The following is a 12984-nucleotide window of genomic DNA, read 5'->3' as shown; positions in this document are numbered from 1 at the left end:
GATGGAAAGGGAGGGGTGGGGGGTGGGGGGTGAAGCTTCGCAAGATATATAAAAACAATGATAAAGAGAATCTAATGACAACATGGGTGAGAGATTGAGAAAACAAATGAAGGGCAGCGATGATCGCGAGAGAGAGAATAACTTAGACTAACTTGAGGCGTAAAGCAAGAGAGCCGGTCGCTGGAGGGAAGATGTGGGCCCGTCTGTGATTGGGTTTGGACGGCTCCTGCAGAGCCGAGGTGACTCACCATCCCCGTGAGTGTGAGTGTGTGCGTGGTAGAGAGAGAATGGGTGGAGTAAGTTCTTTACTCTGTGTCCTGGGGAGTGTGTGTGTGTGTGTGTGTGCATATTAAGCCGTCATGCTGTTTGGGACCTGTCACTCTTAATAACAGATAATAGCTCTCTGTCCATCTCTGTCCCAGATGCCCACGGCTCCTGCTGATTCTCGGCCTGTTGGACAATCATCTTGTAACGCACTCAAGTTTGAAATCAAATAATCCAGTCCTCTATTCATTGAGAGAAAAAAACTCCCTTTAGTCTCATATATCTCAGTCACAGGTTGCATAATACACACATGACCAGTGTCAAGACACGCTTTCATGTATCAATGATGTGGATCTCCAAAAATACATCTGAGATTTTTTCATAATTTCTTTTCCTCTCGGAGAGTCATGGCCGATTTCAGTAAATCAAATAAGGAGAAAACGAACAAACCAAAATGACTTGACGGCTGCATGTGCGTCGGCTTTATCCAGCAGGGAAGCCCCTCCTCCCTCATTTATACATGATTCATTTGTATAAAACATACCTCGTTTTTTATTTTATTTCCCTAAATGAGAAGGTGTGATGGAGTCATGCATACGGTGTTATAGACGGGGGACTTGTATGCTGCTGTAAGGGTTCTCTCCCAGTTACACAGAAGAGACCAGACAGAGTTTAAGGACTTTAAATGTCGCCACCAGTGTGCGAACAGATGAACAGTGTCTATAAATAGCAACTTTAGTGGGTGTGTGCGTTTGGTCCAGTGTGTGGTTTAATGGCACATTCATGTTCTCTGGAACAAAGCCCGTCATCATTATCGACACTCACAATTTTTGGGGGGAATATAAAAATGTAAATCCAGTGAGCTTTCCACACGAGTGGGAAGGAGAGCTGGGAAGCAAAACAATTTGATTAAAAAGATAATTTGGATATAACGTGACAGAGACCCGATAATTGTCCCTTTTTCAAAGCCACAGTAAAACGCACGTTATCTTGTAATAGAGTCTCCAGATAAGTGAGACATTAATTAAAGAAAGAAGGCTCAAAAAAACAAGCAAGGTGACCCAAATCGCCTTCCTCAGCCCTCCTGATGGACACGATATGCCGGTGGACGTATGTGATGTGAATAGTAAGCGAGAAGATGGTATTGCTGAAATCATCCTATTCGGTCGCTGACCGTCTCGCAGCACTGGTCAGTCTAATGTCGTCCATCACAGCATCACAGAGGAGGTGTGTGTGAGTGTGTGAAGCCTACCTGAGCAATTTTAATTGCGCATCAGCCGCCATCCCCTCTACGCCGTGTCAACCTGAGCTCAAAGAGCAGCTGCGCGGTCACCGTCCCTTTATTGCTAGAGCGCTGTGCTGGATGTCTTCAACAACACAACGCTGGTTTCATTGTTCATCGTAGCTCCTTCATTTATTAGCCTTAGTGGAAGTATATTCTAGGAGCGAGAGCTGGTAGGTGTAGCGTTATCAGATATCAACTTTCAAAGTAAAACACTGAGTGAGAAAATATTCTGGCAAAGCCTTTGAGTCTATGAGGGTTGAGTCTGTTGTGGCTTTGAAGTATAGTAACTCATTGATTTATGGTTTCAAGTATGTTTTTGCATGTCCAATGTTCAACATCTCACAAATTATCGAAAGACAGCTCAGCAGTGCTTATAGGCATGATCTCATTAAGACGTGTTCGGAATCAGAATGTCAATTTACGTAAACGTGGAGAAATCAATGAAAATTAAATTATATTGTTCATCAAAAGAAATCATGCTATAATTAAAGGATGAAAGGCTATATACATTTGTAACAGCCATTAATCATGCCATTCTGCATTCAATAGTGGCCGTACGCAGACACTTCATAGCCATTCTGGTCCAGGGAGTCATGACGGGAAGTGTTTTTAATGAGCAGCAACAACAACACGGTTGGAATTGGTGTCAATTGCCTATTTCTACCTGGTGGAAGCATCATTGTGTTCATAATATATACATAAAGGCACATTACAATATTATATGATTTACAGCTGAGTTAGAGTGAGATAACACACACCGATCAGGTCTTGAAGGTTGAAGTGTGTTTTTGCTTTCGGCTTATAAGCTGAAGTGTGTGTGTGTGTGTGTGTGTGTGTGTGTCACGTACACACAAATGGGGATGAATACGCTCTGCTTCGATGTCACATCACCTCTCTATCTGTGTCTCTCTGTGCCTTTACTTATCTTGCTTACCAATAAAAATGAAGCTCCCCCCCCCTCCTCCTCTTTCATCTCAGTCCCATTCTTACCACCCATGGAATATTTAACGACAGACATGAAGCTGAATGTCAATGGGAATAGGATTTGTAGCTCTATGTTGTTTTAGCAGAGATATGGCCGTGGACCCTTTAGGCAATGTAACAAGTGTCAAAAAAACACATTAAATCACCATGAAAAATGTCTTATGAACGAATTTAATAAATGTAATTCAATCTTTTTTAACTTATCTTTTCAACCACAGTCTTGAAAATACAGACCATATCCACATATAAGTATAACCTTTATTGTTTCCCCATTAACTGCAATGATATTTCAGTATCTCTTTTCAGTAAAGGTCAACACAAGACACGGCTACAGGATGAATGATTTCTATAAACCAAATGATAGCTCAAATGCCCAATTCCCTTTTCCCATTTCCTGCTTTTTGGGTTTTGCTGAAGTCAGACATGTTTGTATGTATCTGCAGTGTATGTCTGTGTGTGTGTGTGTGTGTGTGTGTGTGTGAGTAGGATAATGGGATAATGTGTTCAAATTGGATATGACTCATCAGTTATTTCATCTGTGCCACCTCATAAACCCCCACGGTATCAAAACACATTGTGTGTTTGTCTGTGCGTGTTTGAGTGAGGCAGCCATGAGCTGCTAACACGGTGCACTTCATGTGTGCGCTCGCTGTCATGTACTTTTCTCTGCCTGCCACCTCTTCTCTCTCTGCCCTCACAGGGTGGAGGAGAGTTTTAAGACTCTTTTCTGGTCGATCTTCGGGCTGTCTGAAGTGATCTCCGTGGTGCTGAAGTACGACCATAAGTTCATCGAGAACATCGGCTACGTGCTGTACGGAGTCTATAACGTCACCATGGTGGTCGTCCTTCTCAACATGCTCATTGCTATGATCAACAGCTCGTACCAGGAGATAGAGGTAGATAAATAAGATGGACAGTCAATATTGAAGCCAAGGTTATAGTACTGTCAATAATTCAATAGGGATCATTGTCTGAGCACATCTGAGTCTGCAGGAGAGCTCGACGTGAGTTGAAAATACCATAAGACGTAAAAATCTATAGAATGGAAGAAAGGTTCACTGAGCAGATCTCCGCCAGTTGTGTCTGCGATGGCCACTTCTGTAATGTTTGATAGAGTAAACGCAACACAAAATTATAGCTCGCACCTGAGGTCCACTCGCACGCAACAGACACGTTCTCATTTGAATCTATGCAGCTGTCTGGACTCGGTTCATGTGAGTCGTTAAAGGTTTTGAAGTATGCGAGTGCTGCCAGGAGATTATATATCCGTGGACAGACGGGCACGTATGCACAGACGCACACACTCAAGCAAACCACGGATACACAATTTCCTAGTGGAGATATCAGAAATACACACAGAAGTATGTAAAGAAGTCACTAGTTTTCTTTCAACCCTCCGTCTCCGTCTCCGCAGGAGGACGCCGACGTAGAGTGGAAGTTTGCCCGAGCCAAGTTGTGGATCTCCTACTTTGACGAGGGCCGCACGCTGCCCGCCCCCTTCAACATGGTTCCCAGCCCAAAGTCCTTCTACTACCTGGTCCTCCACATCAAGTCCTGTCTGATACGCCTCTGCAAAGCCAACAGCCATCGCCATAACAACGAGCTGGAGCTGGGCATGCTCAACTCGCAGGCCACGGTCAGGAGCCCTTTGGTCACTTAGCTCGACACGAACAAAATACTATGTTGTTGTTTTACTCTCTGAGAGGGAACAACAAAAGGGCTGACATTATTTTTGAGTCGATTATTTTTTTAATTTTCAAAACCAAGTTGCACTAAATATTAGACGTTTTCTCTTTATCTCAGTATTATTATCCTTTCTAAGTGCTTTATTCAACTATTCGCACAGTTTACAGACACTGGTGGGAACCTATAATTACAAGTTAATTGCTGACAATATATATGTATATACAGGACTGTCTCAGAAAATTAGAATATTGTGATAAAGTTCTTTATTTTCTGTAATGCAATTAAAAAAACAAAAATGTCATGCATTCTGGATTCATTACAAATCAACTGAAATATTGCAAGCCTTTTATTCTTTTAATATTGCTGATTATGGCTTACAGCTTAAGAAAACTCTAAAATCCTATCTCATAAAATGTTAATATTTCCTCAGACCAAGTAAAAAAAAAGATTTATAACAGCTGAGTGTTTGTCAAGGCTCAGGAAACCCTTGCAGGTGTTTCGAGTTAATTAGACAATTCAAGTGATTTGTTTAATACCCTACTAGTATACTTTTTCATGATATTCTAATATTTAGAGATAGGATATTTGAGTTTTCTTAAGCTGTAAACCATAATCAGCAATAAATCAGAATAAAAGGCTTGCAATATTTCAGTTGATTTGTAATGAATCCAGAATGCATGACATTTTTGTTTTTTTAATTGCATTACAGAAAATAAAGAACTTCATCACAATATTCTAATTTTCTGAGACAGTCCTGTATATATATACATATGTGTATATGTGTACATATATATACACATATATATACATGTGTGTGTATATATATATATATTAGGGCTGTCAATCGATTAAAAAAAAGTAACACATTTTGAAATTCATTAATCGCGATTAAGTTTTTTTTTCTTCTAAAGACAATCTTCTAAATGAACGAGTAATCACTTCAGACGGCGTGTATTTTAGACACTTGTTTAATTGTATTCTTTTTAAAGACAAAACTTCACACAGAGCTGTTTTTTCAAAGAGGCTCCTATACATATAAAGTGCCAGCGAGGTATTTAATATCGTGGATGATAAATTGTTTCTTCAGTGAAACATCCAGATTAGTAAGAAAAGGTGTATTTGAGACCCCATTGGTCCTGTCATCTTTAACACTGAACAGCAGAACCAGTGGCCTTGGTAAACTGACTGACATTCAAATATGTCACGTTAACCCTCTGGAGTCTGGGCTCATTTTCTCGATTTTACAAAAACATGTAAATTCACCTTTTAAAGTCTTTTGCATGTGACATATCCCAGTTTTTCCCCCACCATTCTATCAGGGTGAGGCCCCGCCCCCCTGTAATGTTCACTATCGCGCCAGATTACAGCAGAAGTAATGTAAGGTTCTTTCCTTAAAGACGTCTTTGTTATTTTATTTAACTAAACGTTTGTTGTTGATCGTCTCTACAGCAGCATGTCATTCTGTCTCGACATGTCATTCACACTTCTCGGCTCTCCGTCTCGCGCGCCGCAGAGCTCCATGCCGGCGTGTCTGCGCGCGCATCGGGCGGAGCACACAAAAAAAAGTCCCCTGCACCTTCCGCCCCGCGTCACCGACACGTCGCCCTCTGCTTCTCTGTGAATATCGAGGAGCAGACGGGAGGAAGGAGGCGGACTGCCGCGGCTTGACACTCAGAGGAGTGCAAAAACTTCAACGCACACCGGGCAGCACGGTGGCTCAGTGGTTAGCACTGTCGCCTCACAGCAAGAAGGCCCTGGGTTCGAATCCCGGTCGTCCCGGTCGCTCCAGGTCCTTTCTGTGTGGAGTTTGCATGTTCTCCTCGTTTCCTCCGGGTACTCCGGTTTCCCCCACCATCATAAAGACATGCACCGCAGCCTCACCCCGGTTCGTATGGATGTGCATGAATGTTGGTGGTGGTCGGAGGGGCCGGAGGCGCTGATTGGCTGCCACGCTTCTGTCAATCTGCCCCAGGGCAGCTGTGGCTACTGATGTAGTTTACCACCACCGGGATGACTGTGTGTGTGTGTTTGACTAATGGACTCTGGACTTCGGGTATTTAGAGAAGCGCTATATAAAATTGAAGGATATTATTATTAAATTGCGTTAATTGCGTTAAAATATTTTAGTGCGTTAATCGCGGCCAAATTAATCGCATAGATTAACGCGCTAACGCTGACAGCCCTAATATATAATATATATTATATATATATACAGGACTGTCTCAGAAAATTAGAATATTGTGATGAAGTTCTTTATTTTCTGTAATGCAATTAAAAAAACAAAAATGTCATGCATTCTGGATTCATTACAAATCAACTGAAATATTGCAAGCCTTTTATTCTGATTTATTGCTGATTATGGCTTACAGCTTAAGAAAACTCAAATATCCTATCTCTAAATATTAGAATATCATGAAAAAGTATACTAGTAGGGTATTAAACAAATCACTTGAATTGTCTAATTAACTCGAAACACCTGCAAGGGTTTCCTGAGCCTTGACAAACACTCAGCTGTTATAAATCTTTTTTTTTACTTGGTCTGAGGAAATATTAACATTTTATGAGATAGGATTTTAGAGTTTTCTTAAGCTGTAAGCCATAATCAGCAATATTAAAAGAATAAAAGGCTTGCAATATTTCAGTTGATTTGTAATGAATCCAGAATGCATGACATTTTTGTTTTTTTAATTGCATTACAGAAAATAAAGAACTTTATCACAATATTCTAATTTTCTGAGACAGTCCTGTATTATGCGTCTACTGAGCTAAGATGGCCTTGTGGTTGAGACCCAGGAAATACATTATATTTCCACTGCATGCCTGCAATGTAACTTTAACTCCTTTCATTTTTAAATGTTCTCCCTCTAAATGATTATCCAATCGAAATAAAATTAGTGTAAACTACTGCGTGTGAAAAAAGCCATGGGCCATTTAACACAGAATCAACCTGAGCGCCGGCCTTGTCTGCAGCCATTTCCTCCGTCTGATTCCTGGTCTCAAACGGCTCAGATAAGCTATTCGTCAGCCCGCCGCTTCTCCGATGCCTGAGCGGGTTTCGGATGGAGACGAGATGGGTTACACCCCGCTGCCTCTGTGAGCTCCTGAAGTTCTCTGCAGCTCTGACAGTTTAACTCCGGAGCCAAGCAGGTTCAGCAAGCGCTCAATAATTAAGCTCACACTCGACCACAGTGCAGCGTCGAGAATGTCAAGAAGGATTTGGAGAAGACGGCGTGATCTTTCTGAATCTTCAATTCATTCCTCTGTCTTTTGGTCCATGTTTCTCATGTTAGATATTGTTTGAGAAAGGTTATGCTCTAAATTAAAGCCAAGTGTGTGGGTTTGAAAGCAGCATATGTTCAGGAGATAACCACGTTGTTGTGAATATTGACTTCATATGTTGATGGTTGTTGGGACGATTAATAACTTGCCAAAAGCAAAGACATTTCATTTCAGTTAACTTGAGGCAGCAGAGATCATAGAAGCATGTTATTGATAGGTTATTGAGAGGGACTAGATCACAGAATACAAAACAAAGAGATTTGAGCTTGGTCTATTGGGCTTAGGTAAAACTCTCTATAAAAGTGTTCTTCACGTTCACATGAAGCTGAAGCTGAAGCAGTACTCCCCGTCTGGCTGTGTGGTTCAATGAAGCAGTGAGTAGATCAAATGAATTAATTTGCCTCTACTGCAAAAATAGTGTTTGTTGTAAGTGTTCTGAGTTCTACAAAGTAATAACAAATGAAATGTCATTTCAGTGAGCACAAGAGGAGTTTCTCTGAAATACAAAATAAAGTCAGTGAGAATGAAAGGTCTCTACTGTAGGTGATTATTGATTATCTGTTGGTTGGTTGAGGTGTTGTATCGTGAACTTCAGTCATGTTTTTTTCTGATGGGACTGACTTCTTTTACTTTTGAGCTTTGGTAATTATATATTTTTTTAGAAAAGCTCAAATGTCCATCCATCTATCCTTTCTCTTCTACGTGTCCTTGTCCGGGTCTCTGGGGCATCCATGACATCCCTCCTACCACCAACATTGTCCATCTCTTCCTGGGGGAGCCCAAAGCATCCCCATGCCAGATGAGATTTATTATCACTCCAGTGTTTTGGGTCTCCCCTGGGTTCTCTTCCCTCCAAGAGGGAGGCGTCCAGGAGGATCCTGATCAGATCCAACGTGAAGGAGCAGAAGCTCTAATTGAAGCTCTTTCTGGATGTCTGAGCTCCTCCACCTGCCTCGAGTCCAGACACCCGATGACGGGAGGGCACATGTAGAACGTCCATGTTATTTGTTATTATTATTAAACTTTTGAATCATCAGGCTATGAAGTTGAGAAAGTTCAATGCCTCCATAGCTTTAGTGAATTTACAGCAGCAGCTAGTTGTGTATGTCCACACTGAGGTTAGAACTCATCGTCACTGCAGCGCCAAAATGACACACAAGCCACACAACAACGTGGTGGTGGAGGAGGATATGTAGACGTTAGTTGATGGAGATTCACTCTGATCAATTGATGATGATGTTGATTCTCTTTCACTTGTCTTTGAAGACTTCTGTGAGCACCAGATACCTTCCTCTCATCGTGGGGTTGGTTTGCTAGCGTCGCCTCCTCCAACGCCCTCCAATGCTTTCTTTGGCGTGAACAGTGTCTGTGTCTCATTGTTCCAACAGGAGGAACGCCTCAGGACTTATCCACGCCCGGGAGAAGAGTTCATCCTCAAAAGATCTAGAAAACACCCGACCAGATACGAGGTAAGACGGGGAGCAAAGGATACTCAAAGATTGAGAGGAAGGGACAATAAATAAATGCAAAGGAGAAATTAAGGAACAAAACAAAAGTGTGAGTGGCTGGAATGTGATACAGGATGACAGGAAGAGGGATGGAGAAAGAAACATTTGAGGGTTTGAGGCAAAGTGACTGCTCTGAAAGAGTGAGGGGAGGAAGAGCGGGGTAGGGAGATGAGCTGGAGACAACAGGGAGGAAAGGCGTTTCCAAGAGATCGGATGAAAGGGCATCGACTGAAAAGAAGGCAGGTTTGAAGAAGTTATTGCCAGTGAAAGAGGGAGAAGAGCAGCGGCAAAAAGAAGAGCGACGCTGAGCAGAGGCTGAACATGCCTCTAATGAGCTGCTCGGGGGAGGGGGAAGTAAATGAGCTCATGGCGTCACGCTGAGGAAGGGAAGAGACTCCTGAGTCTGCCCTTCACCTTTTCCCTGAGGGAAGTCTAACTTCCTTCACAGGTCGATTGTGCTTTTCTCCCAACCCTCGCCGATGGTGTGGAGATGCCACGTAATAAGACGTGTGTGCGTGGTGACGGGTGTAGACTCGTTCAGAGTGGCTACATGCAGAGACCGACTGCAGGACATCTCTGTTGGCTCCAGATCAATCCTCAATATCTCACACATAGTCTCCGAGACACAGTGCTGCTCTCTACCAGTGTGTGTCTGTCTGTGTGTGTGTGTGGGGGGGGGGGGGGGGGATGATCATGCTATGCTTCTATGTCATATGACCTCATCACCTTCTCTCTATTGAATCTCCTTTCCTCTCCTCTGCTTAGAATATCATGAAGCGCCTCACGAAGAGGTTTGTGCTCAAGGCCCAAGTGGACAGAGAGAGCGATGAAGTCAATGAAGGTAAACGTTCCCTCTTCATCACGACCACTCTCACTGTGTCTTTCTTTGCTCGCTGCATGTGAGATGACGAGCAGGAGAGGAGGTGTTTCTGTCCATCACAGCGTGGCGTGTGCTGTGCGGCTGCATGGACTCGCGCGTGTCAAACCACAGCACCGTTTTGGGGCTCATGTCCGTGTGTGACTTTGCTGCAGGTGAGCTGAAGGAGATCAAGCAAGACATCTCCAGCCTCCGTTACGAGCTCCTGGAGGAGAAGGCCGATGCGGCCGGAGAGCTGGCTCTGCTCATCCAACAACTCGGCGACAAGTTTGGCAAGAACACCATGAGGACCTGACAGGACTCACGGGAGGAGAGAGAGGGTAGGAGGGAGGGCGATGTGAAAAGAGGGTGAAATCCGGAGGGAGGGGGAGGCAGAGAACAGGGCCAAGGAAGGTATTTTTAAGACCTTTATGGTGGAAGCAGGATGTTTATGTTCATGAGACAGACAGGAGTGAAATTGGAGCAAAAGCGTGAGAGAAGCCGACTGGGCACCGAGTGCTAATTTGATATCCTCATGCAAATGACATTGGTTCTGTATTATGCAATGACCAATGAAGGAGGAATGTGAAAAGGACATAGCTGCGACTGCACGAGAGCATGAGGTCAGAGGGTCAGAGGTGAAGTAAACTATGTTGAAGGGGCCTTGTGTTGACAGTTGAAAAGGCAACGGCTTCCGGTAGTCGGAGGAATATAAGAATAAAAGAAGCCACTGTTCTTTACACCTGAGAGGCGGCTTTGCTTCTCCGCCTCCACGTTGACGCCTGTCGAGATGCTGAACCCTCCTTCATACAGCGGGCTATCTAATTAATACATTTCCATCCACAATGCACAGCTTGATCAGGAGTCTGATGATTCAGGAAAAAGCGATGAGACAGTGTAGGATTTATACACAAATGTGAAAGTCAGCAACTCTCTCTCCAAACATGCAGTCACACACACTTATTTAATTACGATGTACTAAATAAGCACATGCTGCCAGAAAGCAAGAAAGTATGGGTAACTCATGATACCTCTCCCACTTTGTTTAAAGTCGAGATCTCGCGCTTATTTGACCACTTTAAGACGAAAGAAATGTTGCATAGGACCAATAAAGTGCGGTGGCTCTTCTCCTTTTCATTGTGCCTATGCAGTACAAAGTGTTTTCTAAAATAGTAGCCAAAAAGCGTCATGACCTCGAGAAGTTGTGTTTCCAGTTTTAAAATGCAGGAGATCAGCGCTTATTACCGGCACACGGAGGCAACCAGACGTCTGACATGGGAACCGGTTGGAGGTGTAGAGATGTGGGAATCTGGATACATTTGGTAGTAACACATTGTGCTTGTGCAGCAGAGGCTGTGTGGAGTCATTTTACGGTCTTGTTTTTCTTTTGGAGACTTAAAGGACGGACGGACTGGCTAACCGGCTGCGTGCGCCTTCACCGGACCTGGAGGGAAGTAGGGAATAGCTGAACTGTCGTGTTAACTAATGTTAGAGGTAGAGAAAATGTGATCCAGTAATAATGCAGTTTATTAAACTGCTAATTCTGCCCATGAGAATTAAGATGTAATTTATTGTGAAGTTTAGAATTTTATCAACAAACAACGATAAACGGATGTAGATACAAATAGGGGGCTAAAGATTATGTTGATCAGTTATAGTATCAGTCCATCATGTATAAGCAGCCTATTTTGGATTTTGACAACACGAAAATAGCCACTGGCCCGTTATTCAAACCTGAACACCATCAGGATCCAGCAACTTGAAAGAGATTATTATGTTTCTAGAATAGAGAATGCTTCCGTAATTTCTAAAATGTAGTTTCTTGCTCGATGGCATGACATTCTTTTCTTCCCACTGCATCATGGAAAAGGTAAACATCCAGCATTTACACAACACAAGGCCGCATATGTTGTTGTTGTTGTTGTTTTAAAACTTCATGAATGAGACAGTTTTGGTATTTTACATGTGATCAGATTGGATGATTTTGATAAATCAATCCCTTTCATCCCTTTAAAACCCATTGGATAATAAAGAACAGCACATCTTATCAAGCTAAAACACCACGCTTGTGTTATTCCTTTGTTGTGTCGATGCTAACAACAACACGCTGCGCTCCGTAGGTAAGGATGAGCATACAGCTCATATGATCACTTAGAGAGCTGCCATTGCATCGGTCCATTTGTGTGGTTGGGAAAAAACAATCTGACCCTTTTCAATTTAAAATCATTAACCAGTACAACAACAAAAAGAGTTATTGCCATAATACATTTATCCATATTTAAATGCTTACAGGTTGTTTGTAAAGCTTCTACCATTAAAAGCCTGAGTTCCCTCGTAGGAATAACATCCAGAACATTTTGTAGGGTTTAATTTAGCGACCATTTTTAATCAGAAGACTTTAAACACAATTGAAAGAGTTGACTTATGAGCGATATCAGGGACCGTGTTTTGGTTCAGGTCCATTAATGTTGTTCAGTCAAGTTTTAATTTGAGTAAGTAGTGTGACTTGTGTCTTTCTTCATTTTTACTGTCAGAGTCAACGAGCAGCAAACTATTTTCTGTGTGCAGAACCGAGCTAGGAATGAACTCCCAGAAAAGGTTTTATGATTCCTACTGCTTTAAACACAAAATTAACTACAACACTGTATTTTTCACTTCTACGCAAGAACTATTGATTAATGCAAAATATTGTTCTGTATATTGTCATATTTTTGATCCTTGAATTAAAGTGAGTACACTCTAAACTGTTTAATCCTTGAATCATTCGGTATGTTTGATGATATTTAATGAGTCTGAATATTCTGTGTTTGTCCCGATCAGTAACCCTCAGCTACTCCAGCGACGATATCCACACACACACACACACACACACATATCAGAGACATGCACAAAGCTACACCCAATGTACACTGAACACGTCTGAGTTTATACATGTTGTCTATGGTTAATTTCATGATACACAACTCTGTTACAATTCTTTCAGTTTTCTGCCACATCAACTGGATGTCAGTTACTGCAACCACAGCACAACCAGTAAGGGGGGGGGGGGCTCTTTCCTCCCTGTTTCTCACACAGGATATTTAATTCTGATAAAATGTTGAGATGATGCATTTATTTATTAT

The 12984-nt window shown here is 42.4% G+C and overlaps 1 protein-coding gene across 1 annotated transcript in view; it reads left to right on the top strand.

Annotated features, from left to right (window-relative positions):
• Window positions 1-12614, top strand: part of trpc7b (transient receptor potential cation channel, subfamily C, member 7b) — a 58614-nt gene extending 46000 nt beyond the window's left edge. Inside the window, exons 8-13 of the mRNA XM_056440183.1 lie at window positions 3234-3429; window positions 3948-4169; window positions 8887-8967; window positions 9772-9847; window positions 10039-10203; window positions 11256-12614. Of these exons, the coding sequence (XP_056296158.1) occupies window positions 3234-3429; window positions 3948-4169; window positions 8887-8967; window positions 9772-9847; window positions 10039-10178 (715 nt within the window). The 3' untranslated portion in view covers window positions 10179-10203; window positions 11256-12614. The remainder of the gene's footprint in view (window positions 1-3233; window positions 3430-3947; window positions 4170-8886; window positions 8968-9771; window positions 9848-10038; window positions 10204-11255) is intronic.
• Window positions 12615-12984: the final 370 nt, after the last annotated feature.

The sequence above is a fragment of the Pseudoliparis swirei genome, chromosome 19, assembly GCF_029220125.1.
Source record: "Pseudoliparis swirei isolate HS2019 ecotype Mariana Trench chromosome 19, NWPU_hadal_v1, whole genome shotgun sequence".
In the NCBI taxonomy this organism is placed as follows: domain Eukaryota; kingdom Metazoa; phylum Chordata; class Actinopteri; order Perciformes; family Liparidae; genus Pseudoliparis; species Pseudoliparis swirei.
Note: the sequence above shows the minus strand (reverse complement) of the source record. Positions and strands in the feature narration are given on the sequence as shown.